Raw genomic sequence first — 27,894 nt, forward strand, 5'->3', positions numbered from 1 at the left:
AGCTTAAAAGTTAACTATGATAATATATCCTAAGACTTCAGATTTTTAGAGGAAAATATATGCTAAAATTAAAATGTGGAAATGAGCTTGCAAACACATATTTATGGATCACTTCTTAGTTGGTAAGAGATTGTTCATAATAACAAAACAAGCATTGTTTAATTATGTGTCACAATTAACTTACGATAAGATATTAAAGATCTAATTAATACCGAGTAATATTATCAGTGAATCAAAAGGACATCGTATCTTATGAAATCTTAGAAGATATATGTTCTATCTCTTCTATTCTCGTCTATATAATAATAATTATTTTTTTACAATACGATTTTTTATTATCATGATGCTTGAGATATCCTATTTGATTATGACATTTAAAGTATGCACAATCTATCTTATCTATGGTATTAAAATTTAATATTCATATAATTTTTTTTATATTATTATAAATTACTTGTGGGTGATAATTGAGACATAAAATTAAGTCGAATAGAATAAGGTATCCCAACTACGTTAAAAGATAATAATTTAGGGATTTATAAACTATGATGACTAAAATTAATAAAAATATTTTTATTAACTAGTTAGATCGAGTATATTCTTGAAAAACATAAAATCAAGGCGATACTATCCTTAAAAAAAATCATTAAATCCAACGATATGACATAAGAAATTTGTAAAAAATTAACAATGTTAATAAATAACATATAGCATTTTTATACCAGCATATAATTGCATAGCTTTTTCATCAAAGAACAAGCTAAAATTATTTATAATCCAAATAAATAATGTTGAACTCCAAGGAGTTAGATGATAGAAACATTAATCATAGTGTGAGACAACTATAGTGCAAGCGGAAGAAAGAGAGAGATTAATGATAATAAGAGAGTAAGAGGGGATAACTACAAAGAAAAAATAATGATGAGAGAAGAAAGAGAAAGGGATTACTAATAGAGATGGAAAATAAGAGAAAAATATAAATAAAATAATTATAAAACAAATGAACAGGATTCATCAAGCATCATTTTTTAGATTGGATTTTTTATTTATTTAAATATAAAAATCATGGCATAATATCTCATTAACTATATTAGACCCTAATCACATAATATTATATAATATTTGACTAATTATTATTTGTGCCCAAAGGTGCAAATAATTTTGTGTTTGAGCTAAATTGACTGTGGTCAACAAAAGGCGAAGGCACGATGATAAATCTCGACTTGCACGAAATTTAAAGATCTGGGGATCTGTGGTCAACGCTCAAGTCAACTTTCCTCAGCCCCAGCCTTCATCACTGTGTAGATGACCACTCTGCCCTCGTCTTGCCGCTGCTTACCCTCATCTCTCCTCGTTGAGAACGTGGCCGAGGCAAGTCGGATAAAGACGCTGAGTTAGGTCTTCGTCCGTCGGGCCCGAATCCCTACTTACCATTGCGTGAGAGAGAGAGAACGAAGAGGGGGCGAAGCAGAGGGTACTCCTTCATCCCAAGCCTAGAACCCAGCAATGGCGTCGCTGTTGGATCGTCGCGCGCTCCCCCTACTCTTCTTGTTGGTCGCCTGTGCCGTCGCCACTGATGTCCACTACTGCAGTAATCGCATCCCGATCCATTGCTCTTCCCCTTCTCGCATCTCTCTTCTGATCGACTCTGTGGTCCTTGGCGGTCTTTGCTATCGATCCCTTTGATTTGTGGCTGGGTGCGGCTTTTGCATAAAAAAAAATCCGATCTTTTCGAGTGTTCCTGACTTGCTAGGGTTCTGAGCTTTTAGTTTTCCGTTGTATTTGACTACTTAGGGTGTTTTCTCGGTGTTTGCTTGTGACGTCTTCTTCCTGTTCTCTTTTCTGAAAGATCCTGTGTTCCTTGCCCTTTTGTTTTGGCTTTCGACCCCTTCGATTTGTAGTGAGTTGGTTGCTCATTTTGGCTTCAAACTATCGTTCCCTTTCGAGTGTTCTGTCTTGTTAGTGGTTTAAATTTTAACCTTATTTTTCGATTACAGCTGGTAAGGTGGAATTTATTCGTGAACATTTGCTCGTGACGTGTTCTTTGTCTCCTTTTTTTCTAACTGATTCTTTGTTCGTTGCCGTTTAATCCCTTCGATTTGTAGCTGGATACGCTTTTCTGTATCAACAAAGTCAATCTTCGCGGGTGTCCGTCTTGTTAGGGTTTCAAGTTCTTATTTTTCGATTACATTTGATGAGTTGTGTGTTTGTTTGTGAATGTTTGCTTGTGACGCTGCGCGTACGCTGTTTGTGTTTACAGCAAGGATGCTTGAGTGTGTTGGCGATGTTCACTACTTGGACGATGAACAGCCTATATGGCGCTTTTGAGGAAACGAAAAAACAGTAACGGTTACAATTTTGCGTGTATTGCAAGATTTTTTTTTTTCGTAGGAAAGATAAGAGGAAATCTAGGGGACTAAGCCTTCATAATCTCTGTGTGAGTTTATGGAAGGCTAATTGAATCTGGCTTATCTCCAGATTTTGATAATGTTTATGCTCCATGGACTATATCGCCAAAAATGGTGATTTGGTGCTTGAATCATGATTGCTGCTGTTTTTGCTTACATGACTGTTGCAGTAGCCACTGTGGCTCAAGTATTTGTAATTAGCTCCTGCGTATCTTATTATGCGGTTGTCCATTGGAGTATGAAGTGATGCGTAAGGCTTTGTCTGTTTATATAATGGAAGCGTCTTTGTTGTCATTATCTGAACATTCAAGTTAATTTGAAAATGCATTGTTTTGTATCGGTAAATGAATAATTTTCAGTATGATTGCTACCAGCTTCACTGGGTTACTAAGTTTGATCATTGCTTCTTTTTTATTTGTTCTTTTCTTTTATCAAAAATTATGTTGATGTTGGCTTTGATGTTGAAGATGGCAAGATGCTCTAATTTAGACCATCATAATTCATCGAAGATGATTATTGTTTATATTTCTGTTTAAATATTTGGCTGACTTATTATTTCAAGTGGGTTTTATTGATCTGTTCCTGCCGGCTGTGTGACCTTTGCAGAAAAGGGTGCTGATTATCCTGTCAAAGTTAGTGGAGTTGACATGTCTCCAAATCCCATTGCACGAGGCAAGCCAGCGACATTCAATATTTCAGCAACTACCGGTACAAGGACACAGTTGCAACTTCCTTTGTTTTTTTATTTTTCCAGCGTATCTGTAGCATTCATCTCTTTTGTGAATGATTATAAGGTTGGTTACAAGTAACTGTTCTCGATGCATAACAACTAAGCCCATCCCTTTTTATTATGAATGATGACCAGATGCCAAGTGCAAGGATGCAAATCCATAAGAGGCTGGTAGGGTGAGAATGATTTAACAACTGTGCCTTCATCAGCATATTATTTGAGTTAAATGCCCAAAAAAAGGAAAATAGTATATTAGGTAGCTTTTGGAAGGAGTATGTGGACTAGGATGTGTAAGGTTAGAAATGTCCTTCAAGAGCTGCTAAAAGGGCTTTAAGTTATTCAGAAGTGAAGGCTCTTCCTCATGATTCTAGAACCTTTCTTAAGTGCAGAAAAGTATAAAGAACACGACAGGAGTCGAGATGACTTGGGAAGACATGATTCAATATATAACCAGGTTAACATGATTAGGGACAATTCTTTAGATTCTTTCCTATGCTTTAACTGGATCATATGAAATTATTTCTTTGATTGTTGTTCAAACATTGGAAACCCATATGGCAAAAAGAGGACAGAGCAGAGCATAAGGATATTTCCTCTTCACAGTCCAGGGCGAGACAATTTTGAAGCTTTACAGCCACCTGTAGAAGCTTTTCTCAAGGCTAAACTGTGAGGCCTATGTTGCAGTAGAGCAACTCATTGATGTGCCTAGGTTGATTCTCAGAACTTGTGGATCACGAGCAGTAAATAAGTTGAACTAAAGGAATAAGTTGGTTGAATGTAATGCATTTGTTACAAGAGTGTGTATGCAAAACCTTGCGAAAATTTTGTCAATGGATATTAGTAGTTAAGTAGATAACGTTGCATCATTAATAGTCTGCAATAACAAGCCATAATATTGGGGTTCGGCAACATGTATTTTTTCCCATCATTAAGGTTAATGTAGCACAACATACGTGCTTGAATTAAAAGCAACCAAATTGCTTTTTTTTTTTATTATTATTATTGTTAGTATTCTGCCATCTCCTTCATTTTGTGGTACCACTAGATGTTTGTTACTAAATTGTTATTGCTTAGATTCAACATCAATACAGATGACTTTTTATACACTTGTATTAGGTTTAAGGAACAGAGAGATGCTCCTTTTGTACTTATATTCTAAGTGGTAGGACATAATCTGGTGCATTAAGATATTATTATCATGCTAGTAAACTGAATTTTATTATTTATCTATATTTTAAACTTGAGATCTTCAAATCAATTCACTTAATGCAATTCTTATTGAAAATTTTCTTATTGGTCTACTTAAAGGGACAATTCCAGATCCTACTTATCCTGCAGCAGAACCAGAGAAGATAAAGTAGAAATAGTCTGATTGAACTGCTTCATTTTTTATTACATAAAATAAAAGCAAAAGTTGATTACCAAATGACAATTTTCTGTTGCAGGAGATCAGATATCGAAAGGGAAGTTGGTAATTGATGTCAATTACTTTTTCTTCCATGTTCACCATGATGTTTATGATCTTTGTGAGGAGACATCATGCCCAGTCTACGTTGGTGATTTTGTGTTATCCCATCAGCAGACTTTACCATCATATACCCCTCCGGTGAGAGAGGCATCTTGTTTTTGCACTACAATTTAGATTTTTTAGAAGTTATTATATGTTTGCTAATACAAATGTGTTCTAGTTTTCTTGATTAGCTGGTTCTTTGCTTTGCTCTAGTTGCAGTTTTTCTCATTGAAAATAAATTTCTTTGAATTTGATTAGAAGTTTGCTATTTTGGTCTCGACACACTTAGCATGCTTCTGGTTTTCTTCATTATCATTCTGACCTTTTGCTATCAAGTACTTTGGGGACAAGTTGATGATCTGAGTATTGATGAAATAATTTAGCAAACATTTATGTTGTTCTCGAATATGGCTTGACAGGACCAGTGATTTAAATAGGTGCTCGCCTAAGTGCTCGGGCGAGGCGAGGCCCGATTGCCTCGTGTGTGGACCAGGCGGTGCGCTTCAATGAGGCATTGCCTGGGCGCTTGCTCGAACCCAGGCACTAGGCGCTTCGGGCGAGTGACCGGTTTAATTAAGCGAATCGAACTGGTTTAAGTCTGGTTCGGTTCGTAGTTTCTTACTTAAAAAGCCATGCTTCATGCTCGCGTGACCTCGAGGAACCCTAGCGCTGCTTCTGCCTCCGTCGCCGACGCTTTTTGCTGTAGACGCAACGGACCGAGCCTTCCTCTATTGTCGATGGACGAGTCCAATGGCCCCCGTAGCTTCCTTCTGCGATCGCTTCCTTCCACTGTCGAGGGAGAGGACCGCAGGTTCCTTTGCCACCGACGGATGCTCTCTGGAGCTTCCGTCGCTGCTGCCGCTGCTGTCTGCAGCTTCCCTTGCTGCTGCGTTGCTGTCCACTGCTTTCGTCGCTTCTGTTGTTGTCGTTTGTACCGCTACCGTAACTATCTTAAACTAATCCTCTGCTGCTATCTCCTTTTGTTACTGTTAATATTTTTTTCTCTCCTCTCTAACTTTAACTAATATACTGTTAACAGTATATTTTTAATCTAATATCATATTTTTATTTAAATAATTATATTTTTAATTATATTATATATTTTTTATATTTTAATATTTCAGAGAATATTTTTTTCTCCCCTATAACTTAAGTAATATTACTGTTAACAGTATATTTTTAATTTAATATTATATTTTTTATTTAAATAATTTTTTTCTCCCGTTTTTCTCGGGTGAGCGCCTTGGGCGTTTTGGGACCTTGGCGCCTAGCGTTTTTTAAATCACTGGATAAGACTATCAGCATTTTCTACAGGGATGCTTATGGCAATGCTGTGTAGTGATGATTTGATCAGAGTGATCAGGTGGCTGGAAGGTGTGAGAGAGAAGGTATGAGGTAAATACCAGAGAGTTGAGAAGTTGGAAAAGATTGTTTGAGCCAGAGGCTGAAATAAATAAAGGCAATTATAATAGAAGATGTTGTACTGAGGTATTTAGTTTAAGTCAATCCTAGTGCATAAGAGAGCTTGCAACTACTCAGACAAAGATTTTTGAGTAGTTCCAAATTGTTTTGTTTCAAAAACAACTACTTTTAATTTTTCTTTATTTGGCTTTTTTTATACAGATTTTTGTAGGTAACGAGACATGGTGCTCGGATTAAGACAATCTTCAAGGCATTGGATCAAATCTTGGTTATACCGCTCAATATGGGTTGGTATTTCTAGTCTAATGGTCGAACATGGACTGAACAATTTGCTCAATCCGGCTCAAAACCAAGCTTATCATTTAGAAAGCTCACCGTATCGGATTTATTGGATGTTAAGCTGAGTGATATCAAATTGTAGTAGACAGCAAGCCTAAGTACTGGTACCAGGGTCCCTTCTTTTGGTTTTTAAATTCTGACGACCATACATGAATCTTTTTCTTCTTTGCCATGCCATGGTCTTCACCAAGTTTCTTTCCTACTTTCCCTATGCTAGCAACAAGTATTATTTCTACCATCTACTAGTAGACCTGAGCCCTGACATCAACCTACCTAAGATATTGCTAGTTTCCCTTTCAGGTATAGATAGATGCTAGAGAATAATGTAGTAAGAAAGCTAGGGGCGGTTTGTAGGTAAAGAGATATATTATGTTGATTGCTCATGCACCTTGAGGGGACTAACTCACCAATTGTGGCTAAGCTTTCTCATATTAAAAGATGCATTCTTGTTTCTTCTTTCTAATGCGAGCCAAATGCATGTCATGGAGCAGTTTTTGTTGTTCACATGCATAGCATTACATGAAACGTGATTTTGTTAAGTAGAAAACCTGATGTTCACATATTATTTTTCAGTTTGTTTGAGTGTCGATGAGAGTGAGGATAACATCTATTGATGACTAGATTCTTCACTTATTGAGCTGGTCATGAACCTCAATTCTTTGACATTTTATTGACTAGAGATTACTCAAAAACCAATAGAAGTTTGTATGTCAAGATTGATGAGAAAAGACCTAAGATGTAGCTTCCTGTGTTTATAATTTATCTTGAGGATATCCCTGTTTTGTGGATAATTTGAAATTAGCTTGAGCTAATAAATTTAAATTTGTCTCTTGAGCTGATAAAGCTATTTCTGTCTTGCCATTCTAGCTTAAGTAATATGGTCTTATGCATTTGTTGAAAATTGGATCAATATTTCGTCTCAACTTGTTTAAATGTTTTCTTTCATCTTATATGAGGTATTATTATATTCTGTAGACATTGTAAAACCATGTAGAAGGCGAGTCTTTGTATCATGGCAAGGTTGCAACTTGAGTGACCAAGTACTGAATCACATGAAGATGGCCTCCACTTTGGGGAGAGCCCTTCTTTGTGAATGTCGTGTAGTATTTGCTAGCTGTATACATTTTGGTGTTTCCTGCATTGGAATCTGCCATGGAAGTGAAACTGTTTCCGCAAGGAATTTCCTAGAAACTGATGTTTATCTCTCTTTTCAGGGATCATACACACTTACAATGCGGATGACTGGAGAAGATGGGCAGCAACTGACTTGCATCACCTTCGGTTTCAGCATTGGATTCGTACCTGTTGCCGACAACTAGAAAAAGTCATGTATTATCGCCTGTAATAATATGAACTTACTTATCACAAGCCATCTGTGCTTCCTTTGTGAGATCATATCGTAAAACCTTTGCGTGTTATCGCCACGTTACAACGACGAGCATCATATATGCTGTATGTTTTCTGTAGACTAATATATGGAATGGTTTGGTCAGTTTAATTTCTTGGCAAGAAGGAAAGTTATTAGTCCAAAGCAGATTACAGCATCATGATTCTTCTGTTTGCTTCTTTCTGTCAGTACTTTGAGATGATATGGACATGAATTAGCCATGCAATTGTGGTCTCTCTCCATTTTCCTGAAGCAGCACTTCGTGATCCTCCACAGCAATCATTCTCAATATACTTATGATAAGTTCGTTGCTCTCTCAGCTTATTTGTCTCTCAAATGAACACTTTGTTCCTGCCATAATGGTCAACCTGAGGTCAATATAGATAACACCTCATGTTCTACTTGAACCTATATATATATATATATATATATATATATATATATAATCTCATCAAATCTCATTATGATCGCAATAAATATATCTTTCCTTTTGGTCAATTAAGAAGATTTTTTTTGTGAGTAAAGAGAAAAGAAGTGAGAATTGGCAAAAATGAATCCTAAAATCTTAAGAAACCAACAGATAATCCGAATGACTTGGTCCTCCTAATAATTCGAAATGAAGCGGTTTCCCTCACCGCAAAACAAGGTCAACCCAATACCTCTTCACCCCCAACACGGTCAACTCACACCTGCAATCTCCGCCGCATGCATCTCGCTCCAAGAATAGCTCACTCCTCAAGCTATTAAAGCCAAGCCGGTCCTCCCACAACTCACTCGCCCTTCTCGCTCCCTCTCCTGCTCTCCACATCTCCCACACATACTAAGAGGGGAAAATCCAATGGCGAAGGTCCAGCTCCTCCCCGCCCTCGTTGCCCTCTGTCTCGCCCTCGCCGGCGTCGCGCTTGCCGCTCCCAAGTTCGTCATCGAAGGCCGCGTCTACTGCGACACCTGCCGTGCCGGCTTCCAGACCGCCGTCAGCCAGTACATTGCAGGTGATCCCATCTCATCTACCCCATCTGCATGCGTTCATGCAGGAGTACTGACAGGTGAGATCGGCTTGCAGGTGCCAAGGTCAAGCTGCAATGCAGAAACTACGAGACCGACGCGGTGGAGCACCTGGTCGAGGCCGTGACGGACAGCACCGGCACGTACCACATCGAGGTGGAGGACAGCCACGAGGAGGAGATCTGCGAGGTGTCGCTGCTGCAGAGTCCGCAGCCAGGCTGCACGGAGGTGGCGCAAAGCAGGAACCGTGCCCGCGTCCTGGTCACCGGCAGGAGCGGCTTGGCCTCCGACATCCGTTATGCCAACTCCCTTGGCTTCCTCAAGGACGAGCCGCTGCAACAGTGTGGGCTGCTGCTGCAGCAGTATGCTTTGGGCGTCGATGACTAAGACGAGAAGGCGAGGCGCCTAACATTAAGTATATGTATCACCTAGCTTTCCATGAAGCCATGGATGAATGACCTTGGTTTCGGATCCATGGAACTTAGATGTGCTAACAAAGCTTGGTGAAGTATTCTTACTGTTCTTTCATTCTGTGTTCTTGTGCTGTAGACAGTTCGATTGCTCAAAGATCAACAAGAAATCAAGCTGATGCAGTTTGCACCAAATCTGTCTCGAGTATATTACCAAAATCCATTCATCTCTAATACTAATTGATCCATTAATTTGATGAATCACCTCAATGGGTGATGTCCAATCTATTAACTCAGTGAATTCTTTTCCTAATTTTGGAATCTATTTCGGATATTATGGATGACATAAACGTCTTGTAATTATACTAAATTCTCATGGGAAAAAAATCATAAATATGAATTAATATTTATATTATATTATAAATATAAAATAATATAACATTGTAGGAAAATATTTTCTGGCGGATTCGGGTGAGGTGAAGCGGGTTATCGGATCCGTGGAAATCACACAAAACCCCTCTCTATCAATTGCGACCCCCATTACCTGCCTCATCCTTCTTCTTCCTCTTCCTCGCATGGGGGCCCTCCGCCTCCCATCTCTCGCTCTCCTTCTCTCGCCATGCAAATCCCTACGCCTCGTCTCCCGTCCCCTCCCTCTCCGCCTCCGACTCCCCACTCTCAAGGCCGCCGCCTCCGTCTCCGGCGGCGCAGGCAGCAGAGGCCTATCGTCCCAGAGCCTCGCCAAGGAGGCGCCCTCGCTGCCCCCACCCTCGGCCGACCGGAAGCCCTCCTCGAGCTACGAGGGGTCGGTCACCCCTCGATCCGTGGACTTTAACGCGTGGTACCTCGATGTCATCGCCAGCGCTGAGCTCGCCGACTACGGCCCCGTCCGTGGCACCATGGTCATCCGCCCCTACGGTTACGCCATATGGGAGGCCATCCAGGTGTGCTGCTTCGCCATTCCGATCTTGAAAATAATTGTCGTCGTTCTGTATGTGTCATTGGCCTGTGCGTATGCGTTTATGTTTGTTCCTTTTCTTCACAGGAGTATCTGAACGTGAAGTTCAAAGAGACCGGCCACAGCAATATGTACTTTCCTCAGGTGTGATGTTGTTTCTGTCTACGATATGGAATGCCTACCTTCATTGAGGATTCTAGCTTATGCACGCAAGCCGTTTCTCTTTGTTATGCATTAACTTTACATGATTATGGAGATTCTGGTTTGAACTTATCTTGAAACTAATCTTGGTCTATTAAGAAATAAAAGCTGTGAAATTGATTTAAGCACAAACAAGAAGTTTAAGTAAATATTCATTATCCGATAATGAGAATGAAGATGAAGTGATACAACTGGACAGGTCATATTGAAACTTTTTAAGCAATTACTTGTCTATCTTCCTTGCAATGTGGAGAAGCCACTCTGTTGGCAATAATAAAGAAGGTAAAAGCTTCAGAATTGCATCATGAGTAATCTGCTAACATAAATGATTGGATCATGGATTCGCTTAAGCTGCTTGTGAACCTATGATTTGTGACATTTCCTATGCTTATTGTTTCACCCACAATTATTATCAACTATATAGTGTAGGAATTCAAGAGTGAGTTATCTGAAAGTATTTCCTTGTTTTCTATTCTTTCTAAATGGATTGGGTGGTTACCAAGAAATAATTCCTTGTAATCTTTGGCATTTCTAGAACAAATTTATCTTGGAGATAATTGCACCTAGGTACCTTGGAAAGGTCTAGTTACTGGGTGGATTGAATAAAGATGCAGAGGTTAAGATTTGGCTAAAATAAATGTGGACATAAACAAATCTTGCTTCCAGCTTGAATTAGATAGTCTGTCAACATGAAATTTAACTTGGTTATCTGAAGTAACATGCCAACAATGTGCTTAACAAGGGATTAATGCCCTGATTCCTTCAGGTGGGGCCAATGGTAACATAATTATGTACAATGGAGCACTCAATAGAGCTGCATGCTTATTGTCCAGAAATAATGCAACACTTCCTCTTCAAAAGGCTTAGCATTAGGAATTTCCTTGGCTTTAATTGCATTTTGGGTGTTTATTCGTCACTCGCTGTATCCAACAGCTAGCTTTTATGTCCAGTTTGTAGTAACTACAGACCGTAAAGGAAGGTGATGGAAGTACAAGTGCTATACACGGTTTGGAAATAAATGCTGTGCCTACTAGGACTGGAGGAAAAAAAAAGCCTAGGGAAATTTTTTTCCAACTTTATTGTTGTGATTAGTTTTTGAATTTAGCAACCAGAATTTTACCTCCTTTTGCATAACGTAGTTTGTGCTGGAATGCCTTCCTTTTCCTTAATCAAGTGGTCATAATACTTTGTTAGTCCTTGAAAAGTGATTAACTGAATAGCGGAAACTATCATCTTATGCTACTTTTTGAGAGGGAAAACACATCTTATTAGGTTTACCCTGTGAGAACTGAGAAGTTGGCCAAGTGTATGAATAAGCTGACAGTTTCTGCTAGCAGGATTTTTTGTTGGCATTTTAAAAGTTACCACAGCCCTCAGCGTTTCTTCTAGAACAAAACGCTGTCTATCACTTCTTGGCAGATGATTATATCATGTTGGGTAGATTACTTATCTATAGTTATATCTAGACTAGAGTTGGTATAGAATCTCATGTTGGGTATTATAGGAACTTTTTTGTTAATTAACTTTTTACTGTTTGCAGTTTATATTAATCAGAAAATGTTCTATCTCTCTAGTCTGATATATTGAGGCTTCCACATTTGCTTTTGTTTAAAGACTTCCATTGCTGCAGTTTATTCCCTACTCATTCATAGAGAAAGAAGCCAGCCATGTTGAAGGTTTCAGTCCAGAGCTTGCGCTTGTCACCATTGGAGGAGGAAAGGAACTTGAGGAAAAGCTCGTGGTACTCATTCTATTCAATAAATCAACACATTTTCTGCTTCTGTTTTCATATTTTCTTGTATTTTGGATTTCAATACAAGTGTTCATCATAGTATTTGCTATGAAAGTAATCATGAGAATTAAATCTAAACTGAATTTTACATCTTTAATTCTGCTTTTGAGGGTTTGGCAGGTTAGACCAACAAGTGAGACCATTGTAAACCATATGTTCACTCAATGGATTCATAGCTACCGTGATCTTCCTCTCATGATTAACCAGGTTAGGACCCTTAACTGGTCATTTTCCCATTGTTCTACTTTGAAGACAGATTTTGACAATATTCTCCCTAAAACCAACTGCTAATCTTTCAGTGGGCTAATGTCACACGGTGGGAGATGAGGACCAAGCCATTTGTGAGGACCCTTGAATTCCTGTGGCAGGAGGGTCATACAGCTCATGCAACTCTGGAGGAAGCAGAAAAGGAGGTAAGCTTGATTATATCTGGATTGCTGAATGAATTTTACTTTACCTATATTTTTGATTTTTTTCTCTTCTTTTGCATTGCTGTGCTGCAGGCATTACAGATGATTGATGTCTATAAGAAATTTTCCCATGAGCAAGCTGCAATACCTGTTATTGTAGGTAGGAAATCAAGGGCTGAGACATTTGCTGGTGCTATACGAACCTATACAATTGAAGCTATGATGGGTGATAGAAAAGCTCTACAAGCTGGAACTAGCCATAACCTTGGCCAAAATTTTTCTCGTGCATTTGGAACACAGGTTATTACTTGAAAAATTCACTCATATAAACTTTCGTCATCTCTGTTCATTGTATAAGACTTTGCTGGATTCCAAAATCTGCTTGCTTGTGATATATTGTTTGTGAATTGAGATAAAGATGGGAAATTCGAATGCATTTTCCTAGTGATCAGTGACTTATATCGAGCATAAAGAATGATCATGCTTAAGGAAATGAAGAAAGCAAATTTAATATATTAAATAGTTTTATCTTAAAAAAATCACCATAGTTGAAGTGAACAAGTTCAAAGTCATAAAACATAAAATGGAATTGAAACTTATGTATAGGGGAGCAAGTAGACAATATGTTTGGAAAATCATGCTACAAGAAGCCCCTAGTATTTACATTTTTAAGGACAAAGTGGCTGAAAATATATTGGTATATTGGCTAATTTAGACTTTCCTTCCCGGGCCCCTTGTCTGCAAAGCATTGGATTTGACTGGACTTTCTTTTGAGTAAAGTTTGGTTTTTCCTCATGTTTGTTCTTGAAACTTTTTGATAAGTATCTATCTTTTTGTTTTCTGACACCTAAATAGATACAATACTGGAGGGTTCAAGTAAATGCTTGTGGTTTGAGAATTATCTTAGTCTCTTAGCAAATCTTTTGCTTTTAGATGCCTTTCTTGTTAAGTCTGCTTACGGTCATTCTATCCAAGGTATGCGGTTTTGAATAATACCGTCCGTACCGGGCGGTACGTATCGGTCCGTCAGTTGATCGGTACACGGACCGCTCGTTACTGGATGGTATATATATATATATATATATATACCGAGCGGTGTATTGTTTGGTATAACGCTCGGTATATTGTATCGTACCGTACCGAGCGAATGTCGAAACGTCGTTACGGTACGATATTTCAAACCTTGATTCTATCACACATCCAGAGTTAAGCTCTTCTATGAAAACATGGTTACAAAATAATGGTGTCTAATACTAATTCCAAGTTGTGTCATTAAAAATGTTCAGTGTATCAAGTCGTGAAAGCATCTCAGGTGTGGGAATTTGCAGATTGCTGCTTAACTTTTGTTGCTATCAATGTGATGGGTGCTACTGTTGCAAGACTCAAGATGGATGCCCATATCACCTCACCTATTATACTCTTAAAGGCACTATCTTAATAATGAAAATAACAACTAAAATTTTGATATGATGCTTTAGAAAGCAGCACAAGAGGTAGAACCCTCCAGGATTGTATCTATTTAGGTGTCAGAAGACATAAAGGTAGATACTTATCAAAAAGTTTGAAGAACAAACATGAGGTAGAACCAAACTTTACTCAGAAGAAAGTCCAGTCAAATCCTATGCTTTGCAGACAAGGGGGCTGGGAAGGAAAGTCTAAATTAGCCAATATACCAATATATTTTCAGCCATTTTGACCAATATATTTTGAGGAGAGGTGATATGGGCATCCATCTTGAGTCTTGCAATAGTAGCACCCTTCACATTGATGGCACAAAAGTTAAGTAGCAATCTGCAAATTCCCACACCTGAGATGCTTTCATGACTTGATACTCTGGATATTTTTAATGATACAACTTGGAATTAGTATTAGACACCATTATTTTGCAACCCTGTTTTCATACAAGAGCTTAACTTTGGATGTATGATAGAATGACTGCAAGCAGACTTAACAAGAAAGGAATCTAAAAGCAAAAGGTTTGCTAAGAGCCTAAGACAATTCTCAAACCACAGGCATATACTTGAACCCTCTAGGATTGTATCTATTTAGGTGTCAGAAGACATAAATGTAGATACTTATCAATAATTTGAAGTACATGGTGGAAAGTACAGCTGTTCATGATGATTTGCTTTTCTCAATCCAATAATTTGAAGGAGCCTTGCTTTTGTCACTGCTATTTTATGACTAAAAAAATAATGACATGGTGGAAAGTACAGCTGTTCATGATGTCCTGTTTATCTGTCATGTACAGCATGAGCCATCCTATTTTCACTGTATCAGCAGTGTTGCAGATGTTCACTTGTTTTATTTGCCATGTGCATGTATGCCTACATCAAGTGGGATGTTATCTATGTTGACAGTGGTTCTAATATAAGTATGGCATCTATATAATTCACATTTGGGTAACTGTCACGGTTAGCATATCATAGTATGCTGCACCATTCTATGCAATGTTATTCATCTTATCTTAGACTATCTTTTCTTTCTTTAGAAATAGCACATATGAGCAACCAATTTAGTATCAGTTCTGTGAGTTCATGCTTTCTTAATTTTAATGTTAACCATATCAAGTTTGAAGGGGATATTCCATATAAAGAGGAGCTAAAATAGAAATTTTTTTATCTTTTAAATGTCATGTTACTTGCAGATATATCTATCGATTGGTCTGGACTATTACCAAGAGCTTGTCTGACATCCTAATACTTTAGTGTTTCTTATATATATGGAAACAGAGTTGGGTCCCAATGAGCTTTCTGCAGCTTGAAAATGGAGCAGCCGTATCTGAGTGCGTAGATTGATACTTAAAACAACATTTTGTGTGTCTGAGCTTCCGAGCTTGGTTGATTGAGAGAACATCTTCTAACATCTTTTTAGAAACTTCTATAAGAAGAATTTGATTGAGATGTATTGTTACTGAGACTATGGGGTCTTCTTTTTCTGTGCTTCCTTGTTCCTACTCTATTATATAACTATTTTGGCTTGTACACAAGTCATATTATTTTAGTGGATCTTTACATCCTTTAGAATGTATGCCTAACAGTTCACTGATGAAAATGGACAAAGACAACATGTTTGGCAAACTTCATGGGCTGTCAGTACCCGGTTTGTTGGTGGTATCATCATGACTCATGGAGATGATGCCGGTCTAATGCTTCCTCCCAGAATTGCGCCAATACAAGTAGGTTTTTCTCTTCTCTCTCTCTCTCTATACAGTTTAGTCACTGTTACATATATGTCAATTATGCATTCTGATCCTTGTGCATGTCAGATTATCAGGATGGCAAGTAAAATTAATTGAAACTGAACAGAATTGTGTAATTGTATGAAACATGGGACTTACATGGTTGTAAATATCAGCTTTCTATTGGAACTTGATGGTAACTATATCTTGAATGCTATGATGTTGTATTCACTGATTTCTGCTCGGGTCATATTATCTTTCAATGTCAGAAGTTGGAATTTCTTCTACTCAGCTTCCTTTTCTGCACTGTGGATGCTTGAACCTTCACAGCTTCAAAGAGTTTATTCTTTTTTGAAACTTCTCTTCTGTCATTGAATTTGGCTAATGAACTTTAAATGAGCTTCATTGTTCTGTTTGCCCTCCTTTTCCAGTTTAGTGCTTTGCACTCGACATCCAAATATCTGTTTGGTTTTCTTTTATGCTTGTTTTGTGCTTTTTGATCTCTTACATTATTTGTAACTTGTGTGTAATAAATTCTTAGCTTCTGCCCTTCTTTCAAAGCCTCCATATTCAAGTCCACATCTCCTCTTAGAGCTAGGACCGAAGTACCTATTTGAGTAGGTTTAGTAATGTGAACTATCTATACCTTCCTGGACCCTAGTTAAGTGTTGACTATTTGAGTAGGTTTAGCGCATATGGACCAAGTGTTGACTAGGCCATCATTGCTTTCATATTGTGGATAATCTATAGGTTTGGACAATTAGCTAGTCAACCAGTTGTAAAACTCTAGACCAGAGATCTAGTTGGCTGGGTGGTTGACCAACTAACCAAACTAGTTTGGCTGACTGTAACTCTGGTTATGTCAATTAAATGACAAACAACAAGAAGAAAAATAATCAGAAGAAACCATAATGTCCCAACAATGGGTTTAGCTACACGGGTGTTTCCCACCAGTAAGCTGTATTAAGGCAATACCCTAATTAGATCAAGAGCAACACCTGTTATGTTACCGTCAGAACTATTGGGTTAATATATCTGATCAACCACCATGAGGTATGTCAAATACATGGCGGTTGAATCTATCCATGAGGGCAAACATGAGGAGGCTTTTTATCTTGTAATGATTTGATCAATTGTAAGCAGCCTTCCTCCTAGGTTAAAATTGATCCTAGTAGGTACAACCTTCTGTTAAATTTCATGCTATAAAACTTGACCACTGAATATATTGCTTTGGCCTCATTGCTCAGTTTTGTGCAATAATACCATTCTTTTTATCATTTATCATCAGGTGATTGTAGTGCCGATCTGGAAGACAGCCGATGAGAAAAATGGAGTCATGAATGCCGTGTCATCTCTCAAGGAAGTACTGCATAAAGCAGAAATCAGAGTTAAAATAGATGACACTGAACAAAGGACTCCAGGATGGAAGTTCAACTTCTGGGAGATGAAGGTATGGATAACAACAGTGAGTGGAATAGTTTACATGGTTTTATCCATCAGTAACATATTAAAAATTTAAACGTATGCAAGCTCATCTTTTGCCGTTTGAATTTGAAATGACTTAGACCTTGACCTCGGGTAGCATTTCTATAAGTCACATGCTCCTTTGATGCAGTTTTTTTCTTTTTTCAGTTTGAAATGTATGAAGCCTAATCTTTTGTAATATTGAACTTTTTGCAGTCTGTTTCAATAAATTGTCTGTGGTGAAAGGGGTTTGACAGAACTTGTTGGGGAATGAATCATTAACTGAAGAACTTAGCCATGTCAGTTTCAGTTTATCTTGTTTCTTATGATATCTCTATCCTTGGCAGGGTGTCCCCTTAAGAATAGAAGTTGGACCTCGTGATGTTGCTAACAAAAGCGTGGTGGTATCTCGGAGAGATATACCTGGGAAGCCAGGTAAAGATTTTGGGATATCTATGGAACCTTCAGTTTTGGTAACCCATATAAAGAGCAGGTTGGAGGAGATCCAGACATCTCTTCTACAAAGGGCTACATCATTTCGTGATAGGTAAATTCTGACCCTCTGATGTGCTGTAATATTTGAAGTGAGAATTACAACTATGCGATTTTCTTTTTGTCAATCAAAGGAAACATGATTTATTTTTAGATGATTTATGAATTTTTGGCGAGTTCAGGCCTTTTGCTCGTGTCTTTCCTTTGCCATAGTCCTGTCTCCACATCTATTTTCTTTGTATGCATCCACTTGATTAAATTTGATATGGGAGCTTAGCCAGTCGACATGTTTGATCCTATTCTTCCTAACTGATCATCCCTAACCAGCATATGATTTATATTAAAATTTTTCTCTCTTTTTGTGAGAAAAGAACTGTGTATGGTCCTCAAGTTAACTTGTCCTTTTTAAGGTATCCCAGAACCAACATTTAGCCTGAGCTATATGCCTGTCTAGAGTCAAATGGATGAGATCACAAAAGCTTACTCCTTGTTTCTTTTCTACATGTAAGTAGTCGGAGATTTCTGATACATCGTAAGTGAAGATGATACAATGATATATTGTTCTTCGTGATAACTAATCAGCGAGCTTGGAAATCACAAAAAGTTATGATATTTTTCACAAATCTTGTAGTTTAACTGATTGCCTATGACTCAGACACTGTTAATCATATGTTATTAAAATATCTTGACTATACTGCCATTTTCTACGAAGTCTGTTTCGCTATGCATGTCTTAACTTTTTTGCTGAAAGTGGAAGGGTGCTTTTACAGTAACATTGTGGATGTGAACTCGTACGATGAGTTGAAGGAAGCAATTGCTCAAGGTAAATGGGCAAGGGGTCCCTGGTCAGCTAGGTGAGAAGCTGAACTTTTTTAGCTTATCCTGCTCTAGATTAAGTAATAAAAATTGTAATATGATGATGAGAGCCTATGTACTAACTATAACACTAAATTTCAGTGATGCTGAGGAGGTAAAAGTGAAAGAAGAGACAGGTGCAACAATAAGATGCTTCCCATTTGAGCAGCCTCAAGGGCAGAAGAAGTGCTTCATGACTGGTAATCCTGCTGATGAAGTTGCAATTTTTGCAAAATCTTATTAAATTCTTGGTGCCAATCTTAAGATTCGTGATTCAAGTTACCAATAGAGCTTTTACCTTACTCTCATGTAGTCACTTCACAATATTTTTTGCTATGGGGGAGTGTACTATTCATGTATCATGTTAGCATCTACACCATGAAGCTTCTTAACATAAATATTTCTGCCTATTAACACTTTGATCAACTTTGTTTTTGTATTCATCAGTTTGCTTTGGTGGCTATGAGTATGAATGTTTTTGATCTTCTAGTTGACGTTGAACTAATTTTACCCTTATCTCATGCTTGAATATTTTTCAGTAATATAGTGATTTAATCATCGATCATCATCGTGCTTGGAAAAAAAGCAAACGGAATCAACATAAGTTCAGATTAAAAGGAAAGGTAACTGAACATTTCGACATGTTAACATGAAATAGTAGGTGACCAAACGAGCCGGCGGTGTTCCCAGCTCAGGTCTCTTCTCCGGAGCAGGCTGCCTGCATCGGCGTCTTTCTTTGATGGAGGTTGTTTCTTCTGCCATGCATCTGCAACAATGAACGATCAACCAAAGAGGTATGATTGGTTCTTATTAGTTAGCTTACAAGTGTGAAATATTTATGGTAGCTGAAGAATTCCTCAGAGTTATTGAAATTTAAGTTAAATTATATTTAACATTTGAATTGGTTTTTTCATGATCCCATTTGGTCCCTAAAATATTACAAACTAGTTTGAGGATTCTATATGGTTTTCATTTTCCTTGAACCTAGTTAGATCCCAAATCATAGTATATACCCTATATGAACTCCTGATTCTTTGTTTGAGTGATGAACTTTGGAGTGGGATTTATGCTTCACTTGGATCTTTTCCCTCATGGGTGTCTTCCTCATGAGACATTTAAATGAGTTGATAACCTCATTATCCTGCTAAAACAAAAGGTATTAGCACATAATTATTTTTACCTCCTCATCCACATGCCCATCACATATCTTCTTCCCTTCCCTGGAACTGCAACTCTTCCCATCTTCATTGTGCTGGATTCGAGGGAAGTGAGCCCACTGGATGCTCAAATAACAAATAATTAGTCGTTTTCCTAAATTTTAATCACTTATCAAACCAAAAAAAAAGAAAAAAGAACAAAATATTTAATCTGATAACCACATAACCCTACTTTCCATTCTCAAAATAAGAACTCACATTTTTAGCAGCAGCACTAAATGCCTCCTTGTGGGTGATATTGGGTTCTCTAGCCTTAATCCTCACTATCTCTTCTCTGCAGTATACCCCAAAGTTGTCGGGTATAAAATGTCATTAGAAATTGCAAGACTGGGCATCTCAGTAGGTCTGATGGAAGTCATATACATGATGATGATGATGACGACTTCCATTACCTGATGAAGTGGTTATAAGCAGAAGGAGCCCGCTGCCTTTTCTCCGGAGCTGCCAAGAAAAAGAGAACAAAAGTACTGAATTGAGTGTGAGGTGATGTGAGAAGGATTGGATGTTCTTGTTTACGTTTGTTGATGATGGGAGCTCTTGTCGGACTCCTTGTCTCGTTCTCTGCCTCTCCAACACCTCCACCTCCACTGCTGCAAGCTTTGGGTCCCAAATCTTCTTGTTTCCCCTTAGAACACACACACATATGTATATATATAAACACGTAGAGAGAGAGAGAGAGAAGGTTAACTGCAGTGCGTTGTACGTATAGTATAGCACCGTGTACCTCTTCATCTCCGAGGGAGGCAAGGAGTTCAACGGGAACAACAGAAGTTCTCACCAAGCTAACAGATAGCAGACCAGTGCAATGGCCGCATCGAACTGTTACCACCTTCAACAGGCTGCTGCATGGAACACTCACCTAAACATACACACACATGTAGTAGGATCAACCACCAAGTGATCACCGGAGCAAGCTGAAAGAGATGTACCAGCAAGATCGTGGCGCAGAAACTGCACTGAACGTAGCCCAGTTGCTCGGGGAGCTCAAGCAATGGGTTGCTTGAAGACATCATGCGATGGAGAGAGAGAGAGGTAGAAAGGGAAACTTGAACTGGATATATAGGGAGGGAGGGAGCTTTGCGGTGTAAAATGCTTTCTGGCTCATTAGTTCAGGCGATTGAGTGGAATTCCATGGAATCATACTGATGTTGAAGCTAATGTTGATCCCAACATTTATTTGTGTGGGGAACTGGCAGTTTTTGACTGGGAACACACACACAGACTTCGCTGTTGGACCTCATGTGTTGTTGTTTTCCCCTCCATTACTCTCCTTCCTTTCCATGTAGCCTGCGGAGTGGATGCCATGCATGGCATGCAGAGGGGGAAATCGGAAGGCAAAACTTCCATGCATGCTCCTGCAGTTCCTTCCTTGTTAGGTCACTGCTGACTACTTCCACCTCGCTGCTCTTCCTGCCGGATTCCCCGAACCAGTGCCGTCGAGCATCCATGTGAGCATGCACGAGGGTGACTTGGGTTGGCCCCCCGACGGCAAACTGGATGTGCTCCTTGAAAGGGAAGGAGGAATCTTTGCTTCATCTCTCTCTCTCTCTCTCTCTCTCTCTCTCTGGCGATGCAGCTGAGAAGTGCATGGGTGGAGTAATTTGTTCTGCCGTATGTAGGCATGGATCAGACGAGCTTCAACTAATGATTCCTCTTCTTTTGGGAGGGAGGGGTTTCTGAGGCGACCTGACCTTAACTAGGGTTCTTCAATGCAGCACCTACTTGGCTTCCACAAAAGAACCTTCCTTCCCCAGTGACTTCACCATCTCCTGGTAGCTCTTCTCCTCGGCAAAGAGAGACACACTGCTCTGAGTTACTCCCTGACTGCAACTGTTGCCATCACCATGTGCAAACCTGATCCCGGTAGCCAACTTCATATATTAATTGAAGGTTATTTCAAGTCCATTTCAGCAGTGTCATAGAAGCTGACAGTCCTTAGCTTACTTAGTCTGATGCGGGTGTGTGTTTGAATTGCCTCACTGTGTGGCTTTTGTTTCCACCCAAACTCCATTTTTCGGATTCCTTACCAAAAGAAGATTCTAGAACCCTCAAAATATATACTATGATAATATTAGATATTTAGATATTAAATATACTAAAAAAACCCATTTTTGAGACTCCCTGAAATAGTCCAAAAAAAATATATTCATCTAAAATTATTTTATTTTTTAAAATAATTTTTTTTTATATTATGATAAGTAATGTAAGACTCCAAATCATTTTAGTCTAAAAAAAAGTAAATATTCTTAATTTTTATTTATTATCAAATATATTTAAATTCTGAAGGGTATTTAAGTCCTTTCATTATAAGGAGGAAAGATAATAAAAATTCTAATGTATTTATTACCCTCTTTTACTGTATTATAAAATAATTTTTACAATATTATGTATTTATTTTCAGTATAAAATTAAATATTTTAAGAAGCTTCGTGGATGTTTCTTTGAAAGCAGTCGTTGATCGAGTCGTGTCCTGATACCAAAGACCGAGTCAGACCCCAAGGGGGCGGTAAGCTCACCGGTATCAACTCGCAAGCATATTAACTTAAGTGTAAAATTAAATATTTTATGATGGAAACATGTCCGTCCATCCAACCGATCTTCCGTCGCACGCATCTCGACGCAGCTCACGCGGCCACACGGTTCGAACGCGTAAACGCACCTCCACACCACGACGACTTCGAGTCCGTTGACGGCGACGACGACTTGCGGAAAGGAAGCAGCGGCAGCAACTGCAGGAACTAATCCATAGCGAAGGAGAAGAAGGCCTCGAAATCCCCGACAGCCTCTCCTCCTCCCTCGCTCGTCCTCCAACTCCTCGTCCTCGATCGGACCCGTCGGAAAGAGGTCAGTGATGGTTTCTTCTCTCTCTCTCTCTCTTTCGCTCTATGCTTTGTTTGGGCTCTTGGATTGGGTGCGTTGTTCCTCGATTTGTTTCTCGTATAGCAGCATCCGATCGGATCGCTCACGACTGTCCTCCTCGTTCAAAACTTCAATTTGATATCCTAATTAGTCAATTGCACGCCTGGACGGTACCGCGAAGGGAGGAACACGAACGAGATGGGATCCCAATTCATCTGGAATATGTGGAGAAACCTTGCTTGTTCTGTCTACCTCAGCGAGTGACTCTGACATACTGTGTTTGGAGTGTGAAATATTCCTGCTTGATTTGAGGCGATGACAGAGCGATGGAATCCGTGCATGAGCTATTTATGCAAATGAAAATTAGGTCACCAGTTAATCTTACAATAGAAAGGAAATAAAAAAAGAATTCAGAATTCTCAGCACGACTAATTCTTATTTTGTATGCCTTTGAATTTTAGATGCTTTAACAGTTTTTTTGGAAGAAGTTCAATTAGGAAATCCAATCACCAGCCCCTGCTGCAGTTGCTTTGGATTTGTTTGTCTACTTGTCCTGTTGTATTTTGGGCTTATGCGTGTATGCAGCAGCTCTTCTGTACTCCCAATCTTTTGACATACTGCATCATCTCCATCTTAAACCATGAACATAGGCTTACAAGTCTGAATTTTGACTTCTATACGTGTGTCAGCTCCTAACAATCTCCTATCCATATGTGCAAAAACAAGTGTTCCCATTGGGCATATAAAATCTTTTATGTCGTTTAATTTTGTTGTTTCAATTCTACGATGTGCATCTTTTGTTATCATAATTATTGACTATTGTGTTACTGAAATTTGTTTGTTCTTATGTAGTTGTGGTCTTGTGAAGCCGTTGGATGGACAAATTAAGTGCTTCTCTGCCCCCAGGGTTTGGCTTCCATCCGACAGATGTTGAACTTATCTCTCACTATTTGAAGAGGAAAATACTAGGACACAAATTTGATGAACTTATACCAGAATTGGACATATATAAGCATGAACCATGGGACCTACCTGGTAATTTAGCTGTATAGTCTATTATTTTGTGTTCTTCTCATAGATAAATGCTTTCTTAGTAGAACTGATAACCATATGATTTTTTGTGAATAATGAAATTTAGATCTGCGAGATCTTGTGAACTGAAACTTTCTTAAGTGGACCATCGTGTAGTTGAACTTTGTTTTACTATTAAAATCCTTGTTCCCTATTAGGACCTAATCTTGATTATGAACCTGCATTAGGACTGCAAATCCATGTTAAAAGTTAAAACAACATTAGTAACTAGTTTAAACCGATACTAGATTATGAGAAATTATTTATATCTGATAGGGTTTTTGCATTTCTGATAATTCCTAGCTAGTACCTGCTATAATATTCTTCTCCATTATAATCTTTTGCAGCTTAATTTCTATCTAGTACATTTTTGTAACCCAGAAATTGTCCTGCTTATCTGTAGACACTAAATTGTATGGGAATTTTTTTGTGTGAAATATATCTCAATTTCCTTGCTTCTCTTCTTTATTTCACTTGCAGCAAAATGTCGTCTGCCCACCAGAGATAGCAAATGGCACTTTTTCAATTTACGTGACAGAAAGTACCCTAATGGTTCTCGCTCAAACAGGGCCACAGAAGAAGGTTATTGGAAATCCACTGGGAAAGATCGCAATGTCAAGTTCCAAAATCGAGTTATAGGAACCAAGAAAACTTTAGTATTTCATGAAGGTCGGCCTCCTCGTGGAAAGCATACTGATTGGATTATGCATGAATATTATATAGATGAAAAAGAATGTAAAGCTGCCCCTGGTTTGAAGGTAAGACTTTTGCTTTGAGTGATATTTCACAATTTGAACTTTCACATCTGCTATCAGAAATAAAGTTTGCCTTCATGAATAAGGATGGTATAATAGTACACGTGTCATGAAGAATGTTAAAATCTGCATAGAGGGAAGAAAAATGAAATGTCAGTCAAAGAAATGCTAAACCTTTTAATTCGGACTCCAGTATCTTATCAGAGAGAACTTCTCATCATTCCATATTATGCTTCTGTATGATGCAAGAGGCTCACACTATCATTAGTAGGTGCATGGCCAAATTCACCTTGTCTTTTGAAAGCCAACCATCGTGATCTTTTGTTTTTCCCTATTTCGGGAATGTCAGAAGGATCTGTTTCCTGCTGCAATGACCGAGTCTTCCTGAGGGCCAATTATCATACTTCTTTTTCTCATTTTTGGGAGGTGAACACCTCTTTCCTCCCTATGTGCAAAGCACCTGGTGGGTTCAAAAATACCTTTTCTGGTTAGTTGAACTGTTCCAAAGAAAATAAATGCATAAAAAAAAGGGATAGAAAATGCTTTTAAGATAAAATTTTCCATGTGTATGTCCTTTTGATTTATTTATATTTTGTTTAATCCCTCATGAATTTCCAATCCAATTTTCTTCCATTCTATTAGATAAGAATTACAGCCACTTAAAGCACTGTAAAACCCATGATGGCATGATGTTTGGTTGTTCAAGCATTCTATTAGATAAGAATTCCATGTGTAAAGCAGTTTGGTTGTTCAAGCATTGATGGCATACATTATCTACCCCACTGTAGGTCATTGAATCTGAATTTTCAATCATCAAAATATATCTTTTTGGATTCACTATTCTCTGTTTCTTGCTACAGGATGCTTTTGTTCTTTGTCGTGTTACCAAGAGGAATGGTTGGCAAGTAGAAATTGAGAAGATTGAACCGATGGGATGCAAGGAATCTAGTCACTCAGGCGAGATAGATGACATAGATGCATGGGTTGCTGAGCTCTTTGATCCCGACTTCGGCGCTCCCATTAATGACTTCAACACTCCCTCTACTGACTTTGGCACTTCCTCTAATATGCTAGAGCATGAAGCAGAGGTATAACCCAATCTCCTGTAACATAGTCTAGAACTTTCAACTGGGCACTGACCTAGCGATTGATTCTTCTCTTCATCTTGAAGAGGCTCCAGATTGAATACTTATGGAGATGCTGCTAAGAATTTTGCATCAATAGTTCTTTTGATGCGGGATTTCAGGCACGGCAGTGGATCAGAATAGTGAAGAACTCATCACTTAGCATAAATTTAAACAACAACAACCAATAAGCTGAAAATGAAAAACAACTAACTAAAATAAGATGGAGGGTATTCATTTCAAGTGTTAAGTGGATCAGAAATTTGTATCAATTAAGTTTTGTGTCGGCTATAAAATAACTATATAGCTGATTGTTAACAGTTATCTGACTGTTGATTCAAATTTTTCTTTGCCCTGTGTATGACCCTTAAGTCTACTGTGAAATATATACTATGAAATGAACCAAGTAATGATTTACCAGCAGCTCTTTAATACAATTGTTGAAGGGATTTTATTTCATTTGGTAAAGGAATTTCTGACTAAGTAATAACAACATTCTATTATGTGAATGTAAATTGTAAAGTACACAACTCTATATATTGTGGTCATGAGTTTAATACATCTATTCCATTTCTTTTTTTAGATTTCACAGGCAGATCTCAGGTCTCTTCTGCCAAAGCAGGAGCCAGTGGGTCATTATCTTGACCAAAGTGCTGAAGGTGATCTTGACTACCTATTAGAAGGTGACATCTATAATATCTTACAGTCTGATAGCGTACTTTGGGAGTCCAATGGAACCATAGATACTGCATTCACTACTGAAAGCAGTTCTCCTGATGGAAATGCTGGTAAAGAGAACTTTACATCATTTGGTCACAATGATACCGGAATTCAGATTCGGCCACGCCGTGCAGGACCTGCAGCTGAGCTTACCTCAAGAAGGATCAGACTTCAGGTTAGCAAGATGGAATCGAGGGGTTCTGCATCAGTCAACCACACTGTCAAGATTGACAAAGAAGATCGTCATCTTGATCTGAAAAAAAGTCACAACACTGATTTCAGTGCATTTGACCAAGAATCTGCAGTTGGAAAGCTGTCAGTTTGTTTTCATCAGGCTGATGTAAAATCAAATCCAAGCTCTGGTTCCAATCTTCCATGTTCAGTTGCATCTAGGTCCCTACTGGGGGCAAGACCAGCAACTGATGTTACTCTTCAGAAGTCTACCGGTGCACTTGATGATGCCAGCTGCATTCGAGGAATTCTCAGGAGCCTGGGAATGCCTGTACGTGCACTTCCATCAGCTGGGTGGAACTGCTTCATCCTCAGTGCTTGCATCATTGGAATTGCTGCCCTTTTAATATGTCTTCTGCTGCGTGATGCTCGAGGTTTCCTTGCTAGCTTCTCATCTCTTTGGTTGTAAGACATGAAACAAAGCTCATTGTTCTGTTTGGATTTCTACTTATGGAGGAGGTTTACAGAGGCAGTTCAGTGTTTTACTTGGATTACTACTTATGTAGGTTTACAGAAGCAGTTCTTTTTCAAATTTGACTTGTTTGTTTGAAGAGAAGCTCTGATTTTGCTCCTCGCCATTGAGTTACGCATATTCATGTACAGAAGTAGGTCATTTATATTTACTCCTAGGTGATAACGATGGAGGATGTCTTTTGTGACTGATGCTTTGTCAATAGTAAATGTGGACCTGACCTTTGTAAATTCATCCTTCTTGAAAATAGTTTCATCTGTTTTGTTTGTTGAACAAATATTTATGGATATCATATTTATGTCGTAGCATCTCAAGACTGTTCAGCTCCCTTTCACAGCAAGCAATTGAGTTTTGGCATGGACCAGCAGGATTTATATCACAAGTCTGAGGTCTGAATGCTTATTGTTGCATATATGTCATTTATGTATCATATCAAATGTTATACATAGTGAAAGCAGTATTACATATTTGAGATCATGCAAGCAACATTTGATATTTCTGTGACGAAAAAGTGCCTTTTTTTCACTGAAGTTTTTTCTAGCCTCCCATGACACAAAGTGAAACATATTTCTGCAACTTTTTTCACTCAAGATCATGTTGCTGTATATATGTCCTTTGGAGTCATTTTCACTTGTAGATGGCACTAAAACAAGGTAAGGTAAGAGCACCAACATGATATGCACTAGCAATTCAAATTTACTGTCAATAATCTGTCGATGTTAGGTGTAGTGCCATCAAGGTTTTTCTTTTGTGAAAAAGAAAACTATCCTATTAGTTCCTCATAGATCCAAAATGGCAAGCAACACAGATGGAATGTGATCCAATTATTCCTAGAAACCTTAGCACCTTGTCGTGTTCTCTAAAGCAGTGAATGTAGACAA

The 27,894-nt window shown here is 38.4% G+C and overlaps 5 protein-coding genes across 8 annotated transcripts; 4 read left to right on the forward strand and 1 right to left on the reverse strand.

The window, feature by feature from the left end:
* Positions 1–1,358: 1,358 nt before the first annotated feature.
* Positions 1,359–7,907, forward strand: LOC103985409 (phosphatidylglycerol/phosphatidylinositol transfer protein). Its single transcript, XM_009403089.3, has 4 exons — positions 1,359–1,591; positions 3,015–3,116; positions 4,584–4,744; positions 7,624–7,907. Exons 1-4 carry the CDS (start codon positions 1,507–1,509, stop codon positions 7,726–7,728), a joined length of 453 nt encoding a protein of 150 aa, XP_009401364.2. The 5' UTR covers positions 1,359–1,506; the 3' UTR covers positions 7,729–7,907.
* A 699-nt stretch (positions 7,908–8,606) lies between these two features.
* LOC135638311 (pollen-specific protein C13-like) lies at positions 8,607–9,223 on the forward strand. Its single transcript, XM_065151385.1, has 2 exons — positions 8,607–8,788; positions 8,860–9,223. Exons 1-2 carry the CDS (start codon positions 8,635–8,637, stop codon positions 9,186–9,188), a joined length of 483 nt encoding a protein of 160 aa, XP_065007457.1. The 5' UTR covers positions 8,607–8,634; the 3' UTR covers positions 9,189–9,223.
* A 533-nt stretch (positions 9,224–9,756) lies between these two features.
* Positions 9,757–19,156, forward strand: LOC135639220 (proline--tRNA ligase, chloroplastic/mitochondrial-like). Of its 2 annotated transcripts, XM_065153022.1 has the most exons (12): positions 9,757–10,155; positions 10,257–10,313; positions 12,001–12,111; positions 12,283–12,369; positions 12,462–12,575; positions 12,666–12,872; positions 15,613–15,750; positions 17,042–17,203; positions 17,565–17,764; positions 18,480–18,563; positions 18,667–18,764; positions 19,104–19,156. In XM_065153022.1, the coding sequence occupies exons 1-12, from the start codon at positions 9,787–9,789 to the stop codon at positions 19,109–19,111; spliced, it is 1,635 nt and encodes a 544-aa protein (XP_065009094.1). In that variant the 5' UTR covers positions 9,757–9,786; the 3' UTR covers positions 19,112–19,156. The 2 variants fall into 2 exon arrangements, with proteins under 2 accessions (XP_065009094.1, XP_065009092.1); XM_065153020.1 differs by lacking the exon at positions 19,104–19,156 and having other exon boundaries at positions 18,667–19,053.
* Positions 19,157–19,225: 69 nt separating this feature from the next.
* Positions 19,226–21,415, reverse strand: LOC135639221 (protein YABBY 7-like). Of its 2 annotated transcripts, XM_065153024.1 has the most exons (7): positions 20,711–21,400; positions 20,506–20,640; positions 20,298–20,406; positions 20,174–20,222; positions 19,980–20,055; positions 19,745–19,840; positions 19,226–19,330 (listed from the first exon to the last, which is right to left on the reverse strand). In XM_065153024.1, the coding sequence occupies exons 1-7, from the start codon at positions 20,792–20,794 to the stop codon at positions 19,256–19,258; spliced, it is 624 nt and encodes a 207-aa protein (XP_065009096.1). In that variant the 5' UTR covers positions 20,795–21,400; the 3' UTR covers positions 19,226–19,255. The 2 variants fall into 2 exon arrangements, with proteins under 2 accessions (XP_065009096.1, XP_065009095.1); XM_065153023.1 differs by having other exon boundaries at positions 20,174–20,406; positions 20,711–21,415.
* A 1,050-nt stretch (positions 21,416–22,465) lies between these two features.
* Positions 22,466–27,321, forward strand: LOC103985407 (NAC domain-containing protein 74). Of its 2 annotated transcripts, XM_065152828.1 has the most exons (6): positions 22,466–22,625; positions 23,493–23,675; positions 24,192–24,469; positions 25,327–25,554; positions 26,174–26,378; positions 26,445–27,321. In XM_065152828.1, the coding sequence occupies exons 2-6, from the start codon at positions 23,516–23,518 to the stop codon at positions 26,948–26,950; spliced, it is 1,377 nt and encodes a 458-aa protein (XP_065008900.1). In that variant the 5' UTR covers positions 22,466–22,625; positions 23,493–23,515; the 3' UTR covers positions 26,951–27,321. The 2 variants fall into 2 exon arrangements, with proteins under 2 accessions (XP_065008900.1, XP_065008899.1); XM_065152827.1 differs by having other exon boundaries at positions 26,174–27,321.
* The last annotated feature ends 573 nt before the right edge of the window (positions 27,322–27,894 follow it).

The sequence above is a fragment of the Musa acuminata genome, chromosome BXJ3-5 (assembly GCF_036884655.1).
Source record: "Musa acuminata AAA Group cultivar baxijiao chromosome BXJ3-5, Cavendish_Baxijiao_AAA, whole genome shotgun sequence".
NCBI classification, from domain to species: domain Eukaryota; kingdom Viridiplantae; phylum Streptophyta; class Magnoliopsida; order Zingiberales; family Musaceae; genus Musa; species Musa acuminata.